This window comes from Sciurus vulgaris (assembly GCF_902686455.1).
Source record: "Sciurus vulgaris genome assembly, chromosome: 13".
In the NCBI taxonomy this organism is placed as follows: Eukaryota; Metazoa; Chordata; class Mammalia; order Rodentia; family Sciuridae; genus Sciurus; species Sciurus vulgaris.
In genome coordinates, this window is record NC_136474.1 from 92,168,445 (window position 1) to 92,192,595 (window position 24,151).

At 42.9% G+C, this 24,151-nt stretch overlaps 1 protein-coding gene across 4 annotated transcripts in view; it reads right to left on the bottom strand.

The window, feature by feature from the left end:
* Positions 1 to 24,151, bottom strand: part of CD226 (CD226 molecule) — a 75,970-nt gene that overhangs the window by 2,723 nt on the left and 49,096 nt on the right. For 3 of the 4 annotated variants that reach the window (XM_079109130.1, XM_079109129.1, XM_079109128.1), the window contains 4 exons: positions 21,355 to 21,702; positions 9,873 to 9,968; positions 5,215 to 5,314; positions 1,307 to 1,364 (listed from right to left, as the gene is read on the bottom strand). In XM_079109130.1, coding sequence (XP_078965256.1) covers positions 1,307 to 1,364; positions 5,215 to 5,314; positions 9,873 to 9,968; positions 21,355 to 21,702 — 602 coding nt within the window. The remainder of the gene's footprint in view (positions 1 to 1,306; positions 1,365 to 5,214; positions 5,315 to 9,872; positions 9,969 to 21,354; positions 21,703 to 24,151) is intronic. The other variant, XM_079109131.1, reaches the window with a different exon arrangement.

The following is a 24,151-nucleotide window of genomic DNA, read 5'->3' on the forward strand; positions in this document are numbered from 1 at the left end:
GTGGGTGTCCATCTTCTCCTGTGTCCAGGCATTTCGTGCAGAAGGCAACGAGAGAAAGCAAGCTCTCGCAGCTCTTCTTATAAGGGCACCAATTCCATCCCTGAATTATCTCTGAAGGCCCCACTTCCTCAGACCCTCACACTTCGCATGAAATCCTAACACAAGCATCCAATCTGCAGCATTTGACTGTGAATTTTAACAAGCAGAAAAACGTGTGCACAAGAGAGCAATGTCTGGCATACACTGGAGGCAATGAACATGAGATTAAGCATCCCTCTAACTGCAGGCTCGGAAGTTCTATCACCTTAAATAAACAATATGGGCAGGAGCAAAATAGAGTGAGATTGAAAATTTTATAGTTCTTCAGACTCCTGCAACCCATAAGAAAGTTCCTTAGGTTTATAATATAATGTGAGCATTCATTAATTCATAATTAGTTAAAAGGTAATAATAGTAATAAGTATCCTGTATTATGTCCTTTAATGTGCATGCTGTGCTTCTGAGCCTTGAATATAGTTTAGCTTAACTTAAACTTCACAAAAACTTTATGACATCAAAAAATGTTATGCTTTTTACTGGGTTAAACAGGAGCCCCCTAAAACTCACATCCTCCCTAGAACCTCTTTACATGACCTTCTTTGGAAATAAGATCCTTGCAGATAGAATTAGTGAGGCGAACATCAGGATGCACTGGGGTAGGGGGCTGGCCCTTACTTCAAGATGACTGGTGTCTTTAGAAGAGGAGAGGCATAGACACACACAGGGGAGACACCAGGTGAGGACAGAGTTACAATCCATGTGTCTACAAGCCACAGCCAGCCAGAGATTGCAGGCAACCTCCAGAAGCTCCTGGGAAGAAAGCTTGGAATGGTCTCACCTCAGGAAGGAGCCAGACTTCTCACACCTCTTTCTGGACTTCCAGAATCATGAGAGAACAAATGTGTGCTGTTTTGAACTATCCAGTTCGTGTACTTGGTAATGGGAGCCCCAGAAAACTAGTGTGGATTTCGGTAATGCACAGGGTTGATTCTTACTATGTCAGTGTAATTGCTCCTTTATTTATATTGATATATATTTTGGCACCTTAGTATCAAAAGGTATTAAGAGTAGTAGTATTAGAGATATTAGAGTAGTACAGAGAATGACTATTTCCTCAAATGACTGATACTTGGATTATAAGCAACTGCATTGCCAGGTTATTGGAAGGAAAACAAAAAGGAAGATCCATAATTGCAAAATAGGCTGACTTTACAAGACATTTATGAAGCACAAAAGGGGGAAGAATGGCAGTTCCAGGTGAACTCACCTTACTCTTTGTGTCCCAGGATTCTTTGAATGGGATGCCTTTCTGTCTCCTCCTCCTTCTAAAACACACAGTCAACAGGGAACGTCAAGACATGGCAGGTGAGCATGGCGTCATCCACTACTGCACACCTCAGCCTCTCCCCAGCCCATGTGACCTCTGAGTATGTGACAGTGATGAGTCACAGTTGCTCCCACATATTTTCTCAGCATTCTAGTGACCAGAGCTCACTTTGCCCACCTCTCCCACACGCCCTGGAGGGCATGCACAGCTCCGTGGCTGTTCAGAGTGTGCGCTGGTCATCCCTCTCAGTGATTCACGAGGCACCATCCATGGTGGTTATCACAGAATGGCCTACAGCCTTCTCCACAGAATCTCGGGCTTAGAGATTCTTACCATCAAACCTTGTTTGAATGCCGACAGTGAAGCTTCTTAGGTGACCATGATAACAGAGCTTAGTGTTAGAAACTCTCCCAGGTGTTATTTTAAATAACCTATATGGGTGATTTGATTTAGATTTCATCAAAACTCTAGACCTAACAGGTTAGGCAGCCGAGGTGCAGAGAGGGCGAGGGACTTGCCCGGAGCCACGTGGCAGGTTAGTGGCAGCATCAGCCCTCCCGCCTGATTCTCAGGCAACCCTGCTTTCAGAGGCACTTTGATGTGGTCAGTGACCGTCTGCAACCATGCTGCTCCACAAACTCTCTGCAGTTCTGATGATGCTTCTGAAACCCAACTTCTGGAGAAATCTCAGAAGAGCAGACGCGAGAGAAGCGAGAGGCTACTGGTGTTGAACGAAGAGGAAATAACACATACAGGTGTGAACAGAGTCATCCGGGAGATTCTCCCTCTCTTCCATCTCCCCAGAGCGAGGACCTCTGTTGAACAATGGAAGAGGTGGACTCCATGCAAAAACCTAGGGGGGTGTGTGTGTGTTTTAAGATGAGATTGCAATTCCTTAATAAAAATCCTGAAATCAAGCTAATCACTCTTCAAGGGAGGTGGTTCAGTGGTGAACAGTGATTCTATGATCTCTTCTAGTCTATCATGCTGGCCGTCTTACCTTATCCTGTGAGCACTAATATACCTAGTATACTTATTTATACTCATCATTTTTTGATTTACTTATTCTACATAATTTACCTAGTATCCTTATTTATGCCCATTATTTTTTTATTTACTTATTCTACATGAAAATTTACTGTGTGCAAAGTCCATTTCTAAGTGTTTTATATACATTACTTGATTTATTCCCCAAAGGAATCTATGATATGGCTGCTAATATTACCTTCTGTTTACAGATGAGGAAACCAAGGCACAGGTCTATGACCTTTGATCTTTAATTAAACCATGGTGCACAAGACTGTCCCATAATGTACAGCTAACTTTCCCAGCTGGATCTCTGCATACGTGTGTTTTAAAAAGTCTGGAAGAGACACCATGTTGAATGAAGAAGTGGGGCTTAGAGTCAGACTCTGTGTAACTTGCACGCTGCTATTGAGTGGCTGAGTGTTTTGCATCTCAAAAGATAGGTCTGTGAAATAAAGGCAGTAAATATCACCATTCGATCTAAGTTGACCAGCTGTTCCCTTTTGCCTGGGACTAAGGAATCTCCTTGGGGTGAAATGTCAAAACCAAGAAAGTACCAGGAAAACCAGATGCCAGGTCATCATGAACATCAGCACCGACAGCGATCTGCAGGTAAGGGGCTAATGTTTTTCTAAGTCTCTGAGCTCTCCCGGGGACGCAGGTGCGGTCCACAGATCACATGCTGGCTCTCCTGGTGTTCACCGGTGCTGTGCACCCCGTGTGCTCCTTTCCTTACTGTTCCTGCTCTGATCCCTACAAACCCGGGGCAGAGGAGCTGTTCACAATGCCCCTGGAACAGGTGCCTGGGCATCCCCTCTGCAGTCAGACTTTGTCTTGGCTTCGGTCCAAGGCAGCACATCTGAAGTGAGGGATTTTTTCAAATGGTCGGTCAGACAGGGTTCAAGGGACAGTGCTGAAGCCCTTGGGTCATTTCTCAAAACATTTCCATCCAAAGTAACAGCCACAAATGGAGACGAGACAGGCAGGAAGAACGGTGCTCTTTCCTTTGTGGTGTTCACCCTTGATAATGCATTCGAGTCCACTAACCTTCCCATCACTGTTAACCAAGAGGGACAATGTCCTCTGCAGTTCAGTGTAGCTATTCAGGCAAAAGCAAGGCGTTTCCATGAAGCAAATTCCATCTTGTCCCACATCTGTGACCCTCCATATGTCCATCTGTCCCTTACTCTCAGTGGTGCTGCCTGTCCCCACACACTCCCTCTGCCCTCTCTGTTTTTCACAAACCAAGGTGAGGCAGCAGATAAATCCTATAGGACACCAACCCCGGGGCACTTGCCTCCATCAGCTAATTTCTGGTCAGGAAAAGACCTGAGGGCAGCCATGATGCAGAGAAAGGTGAAATGACTGTCCCTGATTCCATCAAATTAGGCAGATGATTACTGGACAGCCACTGCTTGGACAGATTAGTTGCTACGTGCTATAAAACACTAAAAAAATAAGCAAAACACAATCCCCACCATTATGAATACTGCGTAGGGAAGACACACGCAAAAGCGATTAAAGTACAAAGCGGGATGCGAGGAATAGCAGGTGGGAGTACAAGATGATTCTAGATGGTGACGCCGTGTCTATTGACCTCACAGCGGGGACAGGGGTCTTGCCTGTTATGATGCACAGGATTAAGGCCAAATACAGGGAAACTGCATTTGGGGAGCACACCAAATGAAAGAGAGTGGGTGAGCTCAAAGAATAAATGTGGTTTTAACAAAATTTGTCAGTTTTAGAGCAAGTAAATAAGGGGGAAACTATGAATGAAAATTAAGTTGCAGTCAGAGAGCAGGGCACCTTCAGTGACAGGGTTAATGAGTGTAGGACTACCCTGGGGGCAGTGGGAGGGTAATACGGGGTTAATCAGGAGGAGGACAAAAGAGGAGGTAGGAAATTCCAATGGTTTAGAGAGAGGCTGTGTCTGAGAACAGGAGGGCAGGCTGGAGAGGGCCGCTATCATCAGGGGCCAGGAGGAAGAGGCAGAGGTCAAGGATCAGAACTTCCTGGGAATCCTGCGATCAAGCTGCACATCAAGCAGGGAGGAGTGGAGGTGGATATGATCACTTACCCAACAAACATCTGTGCTATCAAGACCTGTAAAACAGGCAGGCAAAGCACAGCCCCTTCCCCCTCAACAAGATGTCACTTTAAGTGGACACCCTATAAGGACTAATTCCAATCCAATGTGATTCTAGCTATGAAGTGCAACCAGTGCCAGGCCAGTGGACCTGGAGAGTCAGGAGGAGAAGAAAGGGCCATCCAGGAAAATCCCCGTGCCACACCCGGAGCAGCAGGAAGCTGCGAGTTGCCTGGACGGCTGCCACTCTCCCTGCGGTGAGCCTCCAGCTCCTTCTCCCTCAGTGATTCTTCAGAGTAGCATCCAGATCGCTTTCAGAAAGTATGCAACCACTCTCCATTATGTCGTTAGCCTATTAGAACCGCAGCATCATTACATCTTGTTCCCCACTTTCCACAATAAGTATCTGATGAACGCATAAATTAAGGCTTTATCCTCTCTTACTTACACATCTACCCGCCTGCACACACCCACGCCCTGGCTGGCGGCTCTTTCCTTGGAGGAGGGGAGAGAGGGCAGGCGGCAGAGCAGCAGCATGCCCACACCACTGACCCCCAAAGGAGCCACTCTCGCTTTGGCTTCTCCTGTCAATGTCTCCTCCCTTGAGGAAGAACACGTTCCCAGAAGTACCTGTGGATGCTGAGGCAGCTCGGCAAATTGTTGGGTTCTTAGTAGAGAACCTGTAACATTCACGTGACTCAGGGCAAACAAGATCAGGGTAAGTTGTTCTACTCACCTGTTACAAGCAATGACGAAGATGGTGACGATGACCACAACAAACAGCAACAGAACGGTCCCTCCAGCCACAAAGAGGCTATACTGGTTATCTGTTTTACCTAGGAGAAAAAAAAAACTGCAGTAGAAATTAGGAATCCAACTAATGCCACAAAAGGAAGGTTGGAAAGTGAAGAAAGGGCATATTAATCACGATAGAACATTAAGAACAAGGAATACATGAAAATGGCTGACCAAAGGGGGAAGACGACTTTCTTCAGAGCCTCCTTAGTATTTCTGACTCCTCACGGGCTTGTACTTGTTCCTTGATTAAGCTGGATTCATGCCATTATAAAAAGCAGCTAAGGAGCACACATCCCAATAGGCTCCCAATCGCTTGCACACAATCTTGTGTAGAAGAAAACAGCTACTGGAATAGGCTCCTAAGGGAGACCAGTCTATGTGTTTGACGTGTTCATTACACCAAGCGCACAACAGTTTGTAACTTTAATGTTAACCCATAGACTTTTGTTTAAAAATATTTTCTACTAAATTTGAGTTGATAGAAGTAGGTCACTCCAACGCAGCCTCTTCCAGAAGTTTACAGTGGTACAGGGGTGGGGGGCACTCACCCTGGGTCTTCCACTGATGGCCTTCAGCAGAGTCTTTACCTTCCCTGTCTGGGGTTCTCTCTTCTGCCCAGTGGTAGCAATGACTCGGTTCTGATGACACCACGGAGCTGTGGTAGGACCCTAATGAGCTGACGTTCCAAAGAACGATGAACTAATAAATCCTAGGGTAACGTCACCTCTGGGGCATGAGCCCACAGGGGTCAAAGGCCATTTCAGCCTCCTGCTTGGTCCTTCTGGCACCAGCACACACCACCCATCGCCACCCACAGAACACCTGTGGGGCTCCTGCCCCGAGAAGAAACCCATCAGTCCCTGTGGCTGGCAGGAATGGGTCTGAAGCGAACTGACCAGCTCTCCTCATTGTCTCTTTCTTTGGGACCGCAGATTTGCCCATCTTGCACACAGGAAGGGCACAGGCTGCAGGACGGTACAGTTCCCCTCCCTCTGGAGACTGAGGGTGCAAGGCTGGCATCTGGATCCAAATGCAAGTGGAAAATCATGCTCCTCCCCATACTGTCCTCAGGTTACTCTTCCCTCCTAAAACACTATGTACCTAAAGGTTTTTCCATGACAAGAACTCACCACCTATGCCCTCTCAGTCTTTTATGAGCTTTACTACAAAAAGAAATGGCAAATAATAAACATTTTTAGTTTTTAACGTTAACCTAGATTCTACATGTAAATAAGATGGATCATTCAGTATTTTCTTTCTGTGTCTGGCTCACGTCACCTAGCATATATCCTCTAGGTTAATCAGTGTTGTTGCAAAGGACAGGATTTCCTTCTTTTACACAGTTGACTATTACTCAGTTGTGTATATAAACACGTGTTCTTCATCCACTTGTCTGCCGATGGACACATAGGCTGTCTCTACTGCTGTCATGAATTATGCTGCATAGTGCAGGCCATTTAGCTCATCTGGTAGAGTTCCTGACTCTCATGCTGGAGGCCTGGGTTCGAGTCCCAGCACTCTGGGATTGTGGAAATGAATTATGCTGCATGAACGTGGGGTATAGATGTCTCTTCAGCATTCTGATTGTGTTCCTTTGTGGATACACCCAACAGAGGAATGCTCTGGTGATATGGTAGTTAGTTCTATTTTTAATTTCTTGAAGCACCTCCCTACCATGTTCCATCGAGGTATGCAATTTAAATTTCCACCACACTTCTTTTTGTCCCACACTCTCACCAACATTGATTGCCTCTTGTCTTGTTAATAGCAGCTATCCTAACAGGCTGAGGTGGTATCTATCTCATGGTGGCTTTGTTTTGCATTTCCCTGCTGACTAGTGATGTTGACCATTTTTTCATATACCTAATCGCCAGTTTTAGGTCTTCTTTGGAAATGTTTTTTTCAGGTCTAGTGCCTGTTCTTGTTTGTTTGTTCATTTTTTGTTTGTTTGTTTTCATTTGGTTTATTTGTGTTTTTTGACAATAAAATCCTGAGACTTGTGGCAACATATAAGAACCTATAGGACATTATATTAAGCGAAATAAGCCAGACATAGAAAGACAAATGCCACATGGTCTCGCCTGTAGTGTCTTCTAAAATTGTCAAAAACAGGAGCAGAGAGGGTGGAAATGTTAGTCAGAGGGTACAGACGTTCAGTGATAAGATAAATAACATAAGTAAGCTGGGTGATAAGGGTCGTGCTAACTCACTTATGGTAATCATTACACAATACTTACATATAGAAAACTATTATATTCTACAACTTAACTATATTTAATCTTTGACAATCATTTACTTTTAAAATTTTAAAGCAATTTTTTTAGGCTTTTTGGTATTTTCAATTTTTTCTAAAAGATATCTTGCTTTTTTAATCAGGAAAAATCAGTACAAAATTGTAAAGGTCTGCATGTGTGTAAAACAGAACATTTTACCAAATTTTGGTGGCTGTATTTAATAGGAGTAGGATGTAGAACTCCTCCAAAGTAGACAGAATTCTTAAGAATGCGGGCAATGTTTTTAATTAAGCTCAAAGTTATATGGACTCAGAAGTAGAATCCATTTGAAAGTGTGTCACAACTGGTTAGTTATAAATCCAAATTTCAAATGCTACGATTTGAAATATGTTCCCTATTTTTAACTGCTTCCAACAAAGTTCGACCATTGGAGTCTGGTCATGTATTTATTTGGTATTTACATGCATGCTATTTCAAGGTGTATTTGTGTAGCTGGTAGTACCGATAAAGAATGGAACTTATATTATTTTGGAAAAGTCTTTTGCAACTTAAAAATTGTCTTGGAACTGGTATTTTCCTTAGGAAATAAGTGTAAAACCATGGAAGAGAGGTGCAGATTCATCCACTCAGGGTTGCACACGGACTGTCCAGCCGCCTCCCCTGCCCCTCACCTACCCTGTCTGGCCAGATACAGCATGATCAGACTTGGGTGGGTGACTATGGAGCCTGCTGGTCCCCGTGTAGAAGAAGAAAAGGCCAATGGGAAGGGATGCTTGGGGGAGTCAATGAATAGTTGATGGCGTTCACTTTCCCCCAAGTTCTGCTGACAGAGCTTTGGTTGAATAATGTTGGCCCTCCAGCCCTTCTCTGAAGAAAGGAGAATCATTGTCTGTTTCAGTGGTCACTTTTTTGCTGACTTTTTCACTTACATCCCAACGCTGGTTGATTCATAGGAGGACAAAAGTGTCTTGAACCATGAATCCATTATTTCTCCTCCCATCACAAAAGATAAATACAGTGAAAACAATTTAAAGCAAGTCAGTGAAATTTATAAATGAATAATTTACTCCAGGCCTGTGACCCTCCAGGCTAAGTTTCTGCTGGTGACAAGGATTTATGGCTGAGTTATAAACCTTTAGAAACAGTTCATGATAGAAATGCTGCCAGGCCCTTCCTGCAGAGCCAGGCAGGCGAAGCAGCCTTAAGGCCTGAGGTTTCTCCTTTATTAGAGACAGGGGTGGGGTTAGGGAGGGAAGACACCAAGAAACGTATAACCTAAATAACTGGACCAGAAAACAAGCCAGAAAGAACTCATGCATTCCAACCTTCTAAGCAGCCCTGATAAATCCTGGCCAATATCAGTTACAACTACTCTTTTCTTGCCTCATTAAGAAGAGAAAGAAATGTTAGTTCTTGTTGTCTGTCCAGATGGAACACACACAGCAGCGAGTGCCTCGGGTGGAGAGGTGGGGGCTGACAGTCGGCAGGAGTGGTTCACTCTCAGTCTTACTCTCCAGATGACACAGGAAAATATCCAAGATTGTTTCCCATGAGACTGGTTGACTGGAAACACAGACGTGGAGGAGGGAGCTGAGGGACCTTGTCCTGTCTTCTAATTCTTTCCTTGGAAGATCTCATGAAGGACATTTAATCTCTTACTTAATCTTGGCAATTGTAAGATGACCATAAAAATCAAGCCCAGGGGTCACTATGGGACTAAATTAAAACACACAGATGCCCTCTAAATATTTTAAGCAACAAATAATATAAGCTATTGATAGTAGATTACATATACAAATTTCATATGTTTTGTGTTGAGATGTCATGTTGAAGTAGTCACGGATGGAAGGATGACAGAGCTAGTGTCAATCAACATATGTAAAACAGTTGTACCACTAGAGAAGCACTGGAAATAATGGCAGCCCAGAGTTTGTTGCATCAAAAATGAAATACACATCAGATGGATACTGGCATGCTCACGTTCCAAGTTTTCAAAGGTCACCTGTCTTTGCATAAATCAGTTTTATGCTCTTTGTATTTCAGAAACCTTTCCCTGTTTTATAGCAAGAAGGTTCTAGGGAATAAATGATTTTCAGAAATCATGACATCAACCTCCAATCTTTCTTCTCAGTAAATAACAAATACTTTTCCTCAGAATAAAAATATTATCAGATTTTTAACATAAGGAACAGGTTTTAAATAATCATACTATAATTACTGAACAGCCCAAAGGAAGCAGGTTTCTAATCTAAGTATAATTTCTGTTAACAGTTTGACTCTCGTGGTGTAGAATGGTTTTTCAAGTGGCTTAAGCACTTTGGAACTTCCCAGCTGAAAAGTGTACCAGACGAAACAGCCTTACCTGTACCTGCACAAGGCAGCAGGACTGCACTAGTGATCTTCTCTGGCTCCATCCATGTCATCATGTGGTTCCCTGAGGTGTATCGCTCCATGGTGACTGGCATATGGCAAGGGTACTGAAGTCAACACATGGACAAGGGCACAGCGAACATCTTTGATTCTGGACTCTTACTGAGATAAATTTCAAGGCTACTCTGTTGTACTAGACGTCTCATCTTCTTGCCCAAGTATGTCTTAGTCTGATGCTATACTCTCTGCACACTCGCCCATTGCTTGTAAACACATATTTCTCAAACGCATCATAAGGCAGTGCATCAAAAACTGGCCCTGTCCTGCCCATTTCATTAGTGAGTCAGCACCCAGAGAAGACTGGCAGTAGCAGCCCCACAGTGCAGTTCCCGGAAGACCCTGCTTTCAAGGCTGGTCCTTGGCTGGCCTGGGAGACCATGGCTTAGTTGTGCCTCTCCACCACTGCTGAACTGAGAGTTCGTTGTGCGTGAACCGTCTATACGTCAGTGTGACTTGGGCCAAACACCTGCTTTTTTTCTGGGATATCAGTGGATCCTTCCCATTTTGCCCTGTGCATATTTCCCCTTCACCAACTTTGAATCCTCTTGCTGAAATCAACCCGTGCAACTCTAGGCTGAGTGCTATGAGTCCTAGCAAATTTCAGATCCTCCAGGGAAAGTCTCAAGGACCCAAACCCAACTGAGAAGTCATGTTTTCATTGTGTCTTGACACCAATGACTCTTCTTAAAGCGACACTTTCATCATATTAGTGTAAGCACATATACATCATTACATGTATGTTACTTATAATACAGTCTATATAAATACGTTTTTATATATAAACAAATAGATACATATGATACATATGCCTTTTTTATAGGAGTAATATGAAATAATTTGATAGCATTCTCCTTTACCTTACTAAACTGACGATTTCTTTCTTTGCCAGTTTTCTGAGTTTTTACTGTTAAGTTGTGATTCCCAAGGGTAAATAATCCTGATCAGGACTGAGGGACATTTTGAACCAAAGGTAAGAGTATCCACATGAGGTATTTCTACCATGGTTGACCAAGCACAGGACAGGTCACATCTATGCCATTTTCTCTTTTTATGTGTTTGTCTAATTTCTAATTCCTGATTTTGACAAGACATGTTCAGATAATTGCACACTAGAACACTAGAAACAAAAGTACCCAGGAATAGATTTGACAAGTTTCCCACTCAGGTTGAGACTCAGTGTAAAGGGTTGATAATCATGTAGAGACTGGCTTATATCACTCTCACCTGCAGACCTGGAGACAAGGCCCGGGAATCTGTGTCTTTCAGCAAGCACTCCAGAACATTCCACAGTAGGTGGCCACAGATCTGGCTTTGGGGAACACTGCTGCACTCTAAAGCAGCTTCCAGAGGGCTCTGGCAGCTGACCCCTGTCCCCCTGCTGATTTCTCCACTCGCCCCTTTCCTAGAGCATTAACTTTAGAAAACTCAAGATCTGTTTTGGTCTCTTCAACTCTTTGAAAATCATGTAAATGTTTTTAGAAGCCCAGGAAGCTCCTTGCTAACTTTGCAATGGAGAAGTATCTTTCTCAAGGACCTGGAAGCCATCCCTGTGAAATGGACTCATCCCAGGCTCTGTGGGAGGGAGGGAGGCTGGCTTCCACAGGCTCCACCCACAAGTGGGAACCACCCCGTCAGGAGGACATGAGATGCTTGGATTCCCTGAGGGTAAAGTCATTCAGCTAACACAGGTGGCTACCCCCACTGCCAGGTGAACCCAGGATGAGCTATGTGTGAAAAATGGTGCCCTCAAGTCCCTTTCCTGAAGCCTGCTTACCTTTTGGGACATTCATGCAGTGGGCTCTCTCTGCTTGCCTATTAAAATGGTGAGACTGCTTTCTGTCTCTGTAACCTCTTAGTAGATTTTCTGGGATAACATTCTGGTTCAATGTTTATTCAATAATAAAATGATTTTCTTTCCCTTCTACCTTTTGTGGAACAGTTTCCCTACCTTTGTAAGAGGAGACTTTGTTTCTATTTCCCCAGCATATTGTTAATATTCCTGTTGTTTCATCAGGTATAACTCCGGTTCTATAACGTTACTATTATGCCTATCCTCAAGGATACAATAGGATATTTTCAAATGTTCTGACCAAATCAAGATGAACTGCCTGCCATCTGCAAGTTGGAATAGGCATACCATACTACATATGCATTTAGCCGCAGAATATGAAGTTATACAAATGTGAGAGAATACAAGTGGTCAGAATACGTTATTACAGGAAGTAAATTCTGGTTTGTCTTGGAAGGTTTTACAGTAAAGCCTTCACTATCCCTGAAGGTAGAAGAACCAGTGTTTCCATTGCCACAGACCCCAGCTCTGGTTCCAGAAGCCATTAAGTCATTAAGATCTACTGCACAAGAGCAAGAGAAGAGCGGGATTTAAGGAAAGAAGGAAAGAGGAGCTTAAGAGGGAAGGAGGGGTATGTGTGGGAACTTGTAGCAGATTCCTGGGCATTTGCTCAAGGGAGCAGTCTTTTCCATACGGAAGAGGCTAGTGGGGGCTCTGGTGAAGGTCTCTGGTGCACAGGTGCTTTGCAATGCCCAGAAGTCATGTGAGAACTGAGATTTCACCACATCATTATCCTGATGCCCAGATGCTGCTCCTAAAGTTCCCTGTTGCAGTCCCTTTTATGTTATGGCAACAGAATGCCACCCACTGGGAAATCTATAAGGAATGGAAATTTATCTGGTTCATGGTTCTTGAAGTCCAAGACCAGTGTGGTAGGTGCCTGGCCAGGGCCTTCTCCTGTGGATGGTGGAAGGGCGAGAAAGTGCAAGAGTGAGAGAGGAGGAAGGGGTGAACCGTCCTTCTCTCAGGAACACGCTCCATGGTAACTCCACTCCACCATAAGGGCACTAATCCATGGATGAAGACAGAGCCCTCCTGACCTCCCTGCCTCTACAGGTCCCACTGTCAACTGGGATTGAGTTTCCAGCATCTGAATGCTGGGCACACATTTTAACCACAGAATTGCTTAATCTGTCCTGGGCATGGACTGGACTTCCTCAGCACCCAGCACCCGCTCCCTGGACCCCAGCCCTGTGAGTCACATGTAGACCATGGGAGAGCCTGCCTGTGTGACCAACTCCCTGACACGCATGAGCACCTGAAAAAAAGGACAATAGGAGCTGAGAAGAGCTCACCACACAGCACCTGAGCCTGAGGCGAGGACCGGGGCCAGCTGAAGCACCTGCGTTAGCGGAAAACGGAGGGCGATGGAGCTCCATTCCTGGACCTGCACTTGCTCTGTATGTTGGCCCACCTTGGACCTGTGCACAGACCTCCTGAAGGAAGGACGAGGCCCTGTGACCCCCTGGGCACCAGCTGCTGATGGTGATGACAGATTTCTTCTGCTTTGAGCAGAAGTACAGAGCTGTGGCTAAGGACCAGAACCCAGCCAGTCTGCCAGCTCCGAATCCCAGCCCCTCATCCCCTGGCCAGTAAGCATGGATCCGCTGCCTGAACTCCCCAGCCCTCACCTCCTCATCTGTACAACATGGAGAGAACAGAGTCGTTGAGAGAGAACGGTCGAGGAGCAATTATGCACAAACTCTTAGAACAGCAACAAGAACACAGAGAAGCACAACATGCATGTTCATCAAACAGTGGCCACGACAAAGCCCATGACAATTCCTAGAGCTGCTAGTTAGAACTGTTTTGAGGTGTCCTTAGAAACATCAAAATTCAAACCGTAGGGCTGTTAGTGACCTTTCCATCACTATGACAAATATGTGAGATCGCCAACTTGTGAGGAGGAAAAGTTTGTTTTGATTTACGGTTTTGGATGTTCTAGTCCATGATCAAGTGACCCCATTGCTTTGGGGCCTCTGGGGGGAGCACATCAGCGAGGAGTGCCTGGTGGAACAGATCTGCTCACTGTGTGAACAGGGAGTAAGGGAGGGAAAGAAGGGGACCAGATCCCACTGTCCTCGGTGGCACACCCTGACAATCTAATGACCTCCCACAGGGCCACCTGGGAAAGGTTCCACCACCTAGAAATACCACTAACCCAGGGACCAAGCTGTGAATATGGGCCTTTGGGGATCCAAACTGTAGCTCTGCCTTTCATAAACACCTGTGTGTAAGTGGGTTACAAATGTCATGCAGATATTTGCAGAACATGAAATACACAGAAAGCCTTGGACTAAACATTTATCTCAAAATGTTCTAGGTTCTATCCAGCTCTAAGCAGTTGTATGAAAAAAAAAGGTTCACCAAGTGTTTAAAAAAGTGTATACAAACCAATACCTGGACATAAGAAACAAGATGTCTGGTAATGACTTCAAAATCTGAAGCTTTAAACACTAGAGTTCAGTTGTCCATTTGATCTTTCATCTTTTAAAAGAGTCAATGATTTAAAAGAAATTGCATGAGATTTTTGAAAATGATACCTTCCTTTGTTGGATTAGGAAGACAAAACAATAGTCAATCTAAAAGCAAGATGAAATGATGAAAGTATTTGAGATTTGGCATATATGCATGTGTTCAGTATGGTTGTACAATTACCCATACAATCACCTGTTTATTGACTGTTTCCACAGCAGGTTGAATAATGAATCTGTTGCTCCTTCTAATGAATGTTCACAGATTTATTAATTCATACACATGTGCACACACACACACATACATAAATGAAGACTGAAAACCGATCACTCCAAATGAGACAGAAAAAACTGAAGGCACAGTAACATCAAAGCACCTACACTTTCTGAACCTGCCTTTTGCTATATGTGCAAACTTCCTTCCTGCAGCCCAGATTTGGGGGCATGGGTGCATAAGGTCCCTGAGCACCCTTTCCTAATGTGGTCTCGTCGACTCCACATCTGCTCTTCCCTTGCCCATGCCCATCATAATGATGACAAGGTATTTGTTCATTTTTCTCACTATTAATAATGCTAAAGCCATTTTACTTTTCCACCAACCCAGGGAGAACAATAACATTTCAGCGTGGTACTTTTGAAAGGAATAATCTCTTCTTTTGCGTTTAAAATACAAGTCTCTGTTATAGCTAAAACACTGAGCACCATGGCTACTTCAGAGTTCCAAAAAATAGTGAAGTGCACTGAATTTATTCTGGAAATAAATTTAAGAGTGGCCAATGAAGATAGTAAAATAGATATTTTATAAAAGCTGTGAAGGAAAATATATTTTCTGTTGAGTAAACACCTTTAGGAATCACCGAATCATTTAAGAGTTAATTATAACTTAAAAAGATACAAATTGAGGTTAAAAGACATAACTCTAAGAATGACAGAGCCATGCTTATTCTTCATGGCCTTATCTTTTAAATAACATAGTCCTCCTCAAAACCATTATGTTGCCTTTGAATATTTGTCAGGATCATGTCAGGGTGTTTGAAATGCTTCAGATGAACTTAGAAGTCTTCAACTCATTAAATGAAATAGAATACATACAACTAAAATTTCTGGTAAGATGGAAATGCCAATAATCTTATATGAAGAACTAATTTCTAAAAATGTTACGTAATTTTCTATTTGTCTTTGGAGAAAACCTCACACATTCATCCATGTTCAGTTTGTAAAAAAAAACTCTGAGGGACAATCACAGGCTATTAACAATTCCCTGGAGTTTTTAGAATGAAAATTCCAGGCATGACAAAAAAAGTATATATGGTTATTTTGCAGTTAGAGGTCTCTTGAATAAATGTGGCCATGCACAGATTTTAAGGGGAAAGAAAATCAGTATGTTTGTCTAAATTTGAATTTCTACCTGTATAAGCTTACAAGGGAGAAGAAAACATCATGCAAACAGATGGAAATTCAATCCTAAGACAAAGCCCACTTATAGAATAGCAATTCTTAGAGTATTCCTACTATATACACTCAACAGTGTGACTTATCAAATAATTTAATGTGTAACCTTTCAAAATTTCCTCCTCTCTCAAACATCATTACCCTATGTAAATTTATGATTACACAAATGGTATGCCTTTACTCCATGTACAAACAGAGAAACAACATGTATCCCATTTGTTTACAATAAAAATAAATTTTCAAAAATAATAAATAAAATAAAAAGATCCCAGTACTCACCATCAAAAAAAAGAAATTCCTTCTCTCTGATATTAATTTGTATTACTCAACGAAATATCCTTATTCATCTTCATGAATAGGGTATGTATAACAAAATGACTACAAATGTTCTATGATTTTGTGCATTGGAAAAAAAATCAATATGTGGGGCTTATAAAGCAAATTAACTGACAAGTTGCAATTTCTTTTTAATGCAATGCCTTATAAAAATCCGGATTTGGGCAGAGGCAACTGAAAGATACAATGAAATAATAGGCCATGATTGAGGGATCAACTCACCTGTGATGTGAAAACAGTATATCACATCTGGATACCCAGTCATCGTTCAGAATTTTAAAAGCAAACCAAATTGGGCTGAAAATTGTGGCTGATCTGTTTTAGTAGAGGCTATTCTAAATTACAAGTAGTGTCACTGCTGCTCTGGGATTCTGGTTGTGTGTTCCTATCATATAAATTAACTGTCATGGACATTTTATTTTTCCATGTAGGTAAAAGATTCTAAAAGGCTGAAGTTCATTACACAGTATCATAGAAATGAATGTGTCCATCAGCCCAGTGTGTACTAGCTGAACAATCCCCCATATCTATTCTAAATTCATAGGAATAGGAAAGAAGGCTATGAATGAACAAAATCCTAAAAATAAAAAATAAACTTATCTATAACCTGAAACTGTTCTAGAATTCAAATCAATGGGGAACAAATTGGTCAGGTTTTAGCAGAAATTAAAGGCCAAAGGAATCAATGAAATTTATTTCTTCTTCAATATTCTCATAGTTCAACTCAACAGGACAGAGTCTTAGACTCAGTAATCCTCACCAAGCCATCGATAGCCAAGATGCATCATCTATAATGCCCTATCCCCCTGGGTTATTTCTTTGCCAACCCCAAAACCTACCGAAGAAATATGTGGGAAGATTTCCTTGGCTGTGAGAGCACAATTTCCTAATGAATACTCCTATAATCTTAATTTACAAATCCCATCCTCCAGTCTGGGGATAAGCAAATATGTACCATTATGTTAAAAAATTAAAAATAAGAAAAATGAAAGTTTAAAGAGCAAATAACCTTTTTGAAAGTTACATATGTAAACAAAATATCATGCAAATTTCTCCACAAACATTGCAATTGATCTTCTGAGATTTCCTTTTCTTTGGTAAGCAATCACTAAACTTCTAATGTTAAGTGTTGATGAGGAAAAATCTCAAAATAATCTACACAGGAAACTTGAAGCTAAGGTGGAAATGGTTCCTACCAGAATCGGTAGAAATATTAACATATCATCAGTCAGGAACCCTTGATTAGCACATGCTAGAAAGACACTTGGATAACCTTACAGATGTCCTAATCTCTGACCTCAAGATCTGGACCATAAAAGTAGATGCAATAATTAAGTCACTTGGAGATGGCAGTTTTTAAGTTAACAAATGTTTGAGAAATTCAAGATGCTTAATGGTTCAAAGACAAGGAAGCAGTTTGGGCTAACAGACAAACACGAAGACAGTGAGACCTGATTGAGATTCCATGGAAAGAAGGTACACGTGATGAAAAACAGCAGGCTGGCTAGGAGAAGGAGAAAGTGGTACTGGGCGAGTGGCAGAGCTAGCTGAGGGACGTTTTAGTGGCATCCCTCTCCCCTGTCTGGGCCACTTTTGTGCCCAGCTAAGGTGGATCTGGGGCCTGCAGCCCATCACCAATCCCAAGACAAGATGACTTCACAGATAAATTCTACCAAACGCACAAGGTAGAATTAAACCAACTCTTCTAAAACTTTTCCAAAGTAGAAGAGAGAACATTTCCAAATTCATCTTATGAGAACAGCATTCTCTGATAACAAAACCAGAAAATACCACAAGAAAACTACAGTCAATATCTCTAATGAACTTAAATAAAGAAGTCCTCAGCAAAATAGTAACTAACTGAACTCAATGGCACATTTAAAGGCTCATACACCATGATCAAGTGGGAATTATCCCTGGGGGATGAAAGAATAGTTCAATGCCTGCAAATCAATCAATATAATACACCACATTCGCAGAACGATATAAAAGCCCACATGATCATCCTGATAGAAGTAGAAAAAACATTTGACAAAATTTAATATCTTTTCATGATAAAAACTCTTAAAGTACAAAAGGAACTTATCTCAAAATAATAAAGGCCACATGTGAAAGGACTCAACAGTGAAAAACTGAAAACCTTTCCTCTAAGATCAGGAACAAGAATGCCCAGTCTCAGCTCTTGTACTCAGTGAAGTCCTGGAATCCCTAGCTAGCCACGCAATTAGACATGGGGGAAAACACATTTGAGTAGGAAAGGAAAAAGTAAAATGATCAGTTTTCAGATGACATAATCACATCTGTCTAAAATCCTGAAGACCACACACACAACAGCTAGAACTAGTAAATGATTCAGGAAAGTAGCAGGATATGAAATCAATACGCAAAACTCCATCATGTTTCTGTAGACAACTAATACTTCACAAAAGAAATGAAGAAAATAACCCCCTTCACAATAATAACAAAAATAAAATAAAATACTTAGGATTAAACCTAACCAAAGAGGTGAAAGTCTTGTACTCCGAAACTTAGAAACAACCCCATCTTCCTTGAAGCTGTTCTGCCATCTTTGCACTGGAACCAGCAAAGGTTCTCCTTGACTACTCCACAAACCCAGAATTTCACCAAGTCAACATTTCACGTGACCTACCTCATCCTACGTTAAACCAGAGCTCAGGCCCTGGGCCAGCTTGCTCATCTCATTGCCATTGCCCACACCGCCCATCTCCCCGTGCACCTCTCTGTCTGTGACTGACTGGTCTTCCCTCATCATCAGTTCCACTCGCCATACACCTCATTGGACACGAGGTGGTGTGGCCAAGTGGTCCCGCAGGTGAAAGAAGATCACAGCAGGATGCAGGTACGCTGATCACTTGTGAACCCAAGTTCATTCAAAACTGGTCTCCTCTAGGAACTTTCAGTGAGAGCTGATTTCATTTATTTTTTCCTCAATCTTTTTATCATGAATAAACTCAATTTAAACAATCATAGCCTGACTCCATCATTTCTTTTGGAGATACTGAAAATACCTCTTCCATAACTAATGAAAATCTGGAGGATATCAAAGACCAAAAATAATCTTGGTAGGGTGTCAGTAAACACACATTTTCTCCCCTTCCTGGCCCTTCTGGTCAAGTTTCTGGTTCAGGAAGGTCAACCTGGAACTACTGCATACACTTGCCAGGTCCTGAGTACAGTTGCTAAGAGCTGGCATTGCATTTCACTCAGTGAAGAAAGTGAAAGCCGAGTCTCTTCACACTTCTGCGTAAATCACAGGAAGGCCTGGATACATGGTGTATTCATTGGCAATTATACAGTTATTGGTTGGGGATTATACAAAAATCTCTTGGGTGACCCCTGACTAAATGATTCTTGTCTGATGATGAACACAGGCCAGCACCAGTCAGGGGAGAAGCCTGTATGTGTGTATAAATTTGAGTCTTAAAAATCTCTCTTTTGGATCCAAGAGTAAGTCCTATAAAAGAAGTTAATGGGAACTAACAAAAGGATGTATGGTACTTTATAAAATCTGTGTCACCCTCACCTTTCCCTTGACGGTTGAAATAAATTAAATCTGTTCCACATCTTATGCCTGCCTTTCTGCTTTAATCTCTGCATTGATTTTTGACCAAACAGCCTCAGGATTTGAAATAATCAAATTGCACCAGACAAAACACAAATGATCTATTTTGCTCTCAGACTGGTTTTTTTTTTTAGATTCAATCTTTACTTATAATAATTGAAAAAGGAATTAAGCCAAAGCATTCGGTCAATAGCTGTCATCTTCATCAATTATACTTTTTTACTAATGGATATAAGTCCAGTTGTTCGTCTTTAAATCTGTCAATTGACTGTCAGAAAAGCCATTCTGCAGCTGTCCAGAACTCATGGGCACTGACAGTACCCACCTCAGCTTCATTTCATTGGCAGATTTTTGACACTGTTTATAATTTACATACAAAGAAAGAGTTTTGTGCAAGACACTTAGTCATATTGGGACAAATCTAAGACATGTTTATTAATTAATAAAAGTTAAATAACTATATAACTCCTCAAAATCTCTTACCTTCATTTTCTTTGTGACTTAAGATGTTTATAATTACTTTTTCAGCACAATGGACAAGGCCTTATTTCCCATGTGTCTTTAAATGATTATGATATTTTTTCTGAACAGAACATTTTCTTCCCTTGGTTTCTAAGAAAAAGTTAGTATCTGTTTTTATTCTTTTTCTCTGGCCAGGTTCAAAAACTATTTCTGTACTGCACAATTTTTTTAGGTAAGAACTATTTTCTATGTCTGCAGAAATAGGGTCAACATTAAAATGTGGAAACTCTGCTCATTTTCCTCCCCAGAATATTCTATCACCCATTCTTCAATGTCAAGTTCTAAGTCCAACGTGCATCTCACACTGGGCTCCTGCCATCCTCGAGGGGGGCAGAGGAGGCTGGGCCTGCTCCAGAGTAACCTCACGTGGAAGTCTGCTCTCCTCTGCCAAACGTCCTCCTTGCCTGGGTACCAACAGTAGCAGTGACTGAGGCTGTGGCTTAAAAACCTTTTCTTCTTCAATTCCAGGGCAGGAAGAACTATCAGCCCGCAGTGTCAGCGAGGCCAAAGGCTTAGCCAAAGCCTAGGCAGCCTTGGCTCCAAATGTCTAAATACAAGCCAAGGTGAAGGAACTGGCAGAGAGCAAAGGAAGGAATCAAGGGACCACTCAGAGGCAGGCCCTGAAGGTCAGCTCAGTAGCCTCAAGGTCAAGCTGCTTCTGTGCCCAGGTCTGAAGCCGACTGAGAAAAACCAAGGCTCTGACCAGGCAGAGCAGCTGCCACATGATCCCACACCTCTTGCCTCCAGTCACCTGGAGACTGACTCACACATGACCTAGCACAGTCTCGTGACTGCTGGGGTTACCTAGGGATGATACCACCTTGTCACCTGCACCAAAAATGTTAATAGAACTTGGTGAGGCAGGAGTTTGAGGTTGAAACCTAGGGGCTGGTAATACTGTGTTTTTGTTGTTGTTGTTGTTTTTTTTTTTTTTTTTGATTTCTTATTGTGGCAGATAAGAAAATAGAGAATGTTTTTATTGTAAACTTTGTGCTGAATGGATTAGCAAGATAACGAAATCCTAAATCCTAGAACATAATAGTGGTAAACGTGCCTGAATTCAACCATTAAAAACGCTGTTGAACAGTAGCATCTCATGAAATGAACGCAAGTACCTCAAGAACAACAGCAGTGACTGACCCTCAATGGTTGACTTTTTTCTGTTTTTGTCCCTGGAAAACATCGGTGGCCCACTTACCATCGATTATGGTCAATTTTGCCACGAAGGTTTCGTTTTCTCCGGAGTGGGCCGTGAAGCGGCAGCGGTACAGCCCTGAGTCCCAGGCAGTGGTGTTGAGGATGAGGATGGAGCTTCTCCTGATGTCCTGGCTGCAGTTGCTCAGTATTTGCCTCGGGTACTTGGAGGTGTAGCTCCTCCCTTGGGACAAGTTGCAGCAGGTGAGGAGGTCTATCTGATGGGGCTGGATCTTTTCCCATGTGACTTGCTGCACTGGCCAGTCCACCTGAAGTTGAAAGGTGAGTGTGACGTTTTTTCCAGATTCCGAGACTACATGGCAATTCAATGGCGCAGCTGCCTCAAAACTGTCTGAAAAGAAGCAGCAGATGATTAGACTTAGGTGTCACACTGTTGGACTCAGAGCTGGAAGCCACCCAGAAAGTTCTGTCAAAGTGATTGGTGATGTTACTTGATGGAGTTTCACCGTGGTAAGTGATGTCTTTATATTGCATTTTTGTAAGGTTGGTAGAGAGAAAAGGGGGTTCAGCATTCACACATAGTCTTGCAGTGTTTCTTGGTTAACCAGATAATGAGAAATATAACCAAATCCTGGCACTTTTCTCAGTAGTGATTTTATTAAGAATCTGAATTTGATAACACTTCTGCAAATGCTGAGCCAGTGACTCAGAATCTGACTCTGGGTATCAAATTTCCAGATTAGAGTCACACCAATTAGAATTTAGTGGTTATAAAAAAGGTACCAAATCATTTTCATTGAATACACACATAAACTCACTTTTCAGGCATACATGCTTGTGCATCAGTAGAGACTACATGTGAAGTGAATTCCTGGTACCAAGGAAATTCCCTTATATTCTCCCGACTCCTGACACCCTTTCTGAAGTTTCCAGCACTAGTATTCAGGAATTACCTAAACCAGGAGGTGCTGGTGTGTTCTATGTCCCCCATGGGGTCACTGTGTCCCTTTGGGAGATCTACAAAGTCAAACTTATTTTCAAAGTAATATTACGATGTAAGTGACTCTCCTCACTCGTGATCTCTCCCAAGTATACAGCGGATTCCGCCAGAGGCTCTGGCGGCTCCTGGGCGTGTGTTTGAACAGGCATGTGTTTGAAACTGTGCTCAGCAAGTACGACAGATAGAGCCTATATGAGCAAATGCTCTTTGGGTGCCTTAATAATTTTTAAGAGTATAAAAGGGTCCTGAGACCAAGAAGTTCGTGAACCTAACGTAGACAATAAGCTTCAGGAATTATTTCTCAAAATTAAGATAGCACAGAGCAGTAGCAGGTGCATCTGTTTGTCAGTAGTCACCACCTTCCTTCCTCTGATGGCTCTACGGCTGCCCACACAGGGTTTTGACCTGACATCTCAGGGGAGAAGGAGGTCTGAGCTGTGATGAGGTCCCAGCTCGTGGGCAACAGAGGAAACGCAGAGTGGAAGGGCGTCTGTCATTCTTCTGTGTCACAACGCTGGCCAGAAGCCTCTGCCTGGCTTACAGCAAGAGCAACAGTAACAACAACAAAGGAAGGACAGACGGAAGAAGAAAAAAGGAAAAGAAGAGAAGGACATAGCACAGTAAGAGGCGGGGTCTCACTCTGTTCCTCCTGCCTCCGCCTCTGGAGTAGCTGGGATTGTAGGCATGCGCCACTGTGCAGCTATGTGATAGCACTTTTGGAGAAAAAAGTCTAAGTTACCGTAAGATTTGCTATCTCTATTAAATAAGAGCACTGCGTGTATAGTAGCTCAATCCCACTGAAAGTTAGCTTTAGCAAGTGGTTCCAGGTGTCAGAATGTAAAGAGAAGCCGCAGCCCTCCGGTTTTCAGTCTGTAACCATGCAACTGTGCACCAGCGTTAACACTTTACCCACGTGACAAGCACATCAAAAACATTTCGTCTAAGTTTTAAACCAACACAAGAAAGGGGAAGGAAAAAGAGGAGAGGAAGAAAATTTTTTTTTTAAAAAATGGGAAAAATAACAAGAAAATCAAAGCTGAAAGGAAGGAAAGGGGAAATGAAAATTTAGGTGGGGAAAGGAGGAGGCAAGAAATGGAAGAAATGAGGGGCGACATAGAGACAAGGCTAAGTCAGACACTAGCACGCCGTGGACATGGGGGAGAGGACACAGGAGAAATGGCAGCCGTGTGCAAGCCGGGCGGGATCTGGGAAGGAGCGGCCCACCAGTCCTCGGTGGGAACTTGTCGTTTGACCTCAGGGCTCTCTCTCCCAGCTGGCTTTTCTTCTTCTTCTTTCTGGATGCTTCCCTCTTCCTACCTCAGCCTCTCTCTCACCAACCTGCTCCCCGGAAGCTACCCCACCCCACGCACCTGTTGACTCAGGTTTAGAGTGGGGTCCTTCTTAGGAATATCTGCATTTTCACAAAGGACAGACCCACAGAGCAGGGTGCAGGAGCTTCAGCACAGGCTCTGTGTGAGGAGCCAGGCCCACTTAGGTGCAGACTCACTAGAGCTTAAAGGCACAGGGCAGGCAGATGACGAGGAAGAAGAGAGTGGCCCCGTGATCCCGTCCAGGTGAACTGCGCAGTGCTGGTGGAGGCAGATGGAAATCGAGACCCACCGAGGCCTGCAGAACCTGCCTTGCCTCAGATGCGGCTTGTGGCTTCTCGGGTGACCTGGTTCTCCTGCATGGCCAGATGCAAGGCTACCCAAAAATGACACTGAAGATAACAACCAGGAAGACCCCACACAAACTAAGGGCCCATCATCCTGACGCCCTGGGAATTCAGAAGTGAATTCATCAAAACCAGGAACTGAACTATATAGTAAAGAGGGAGGAA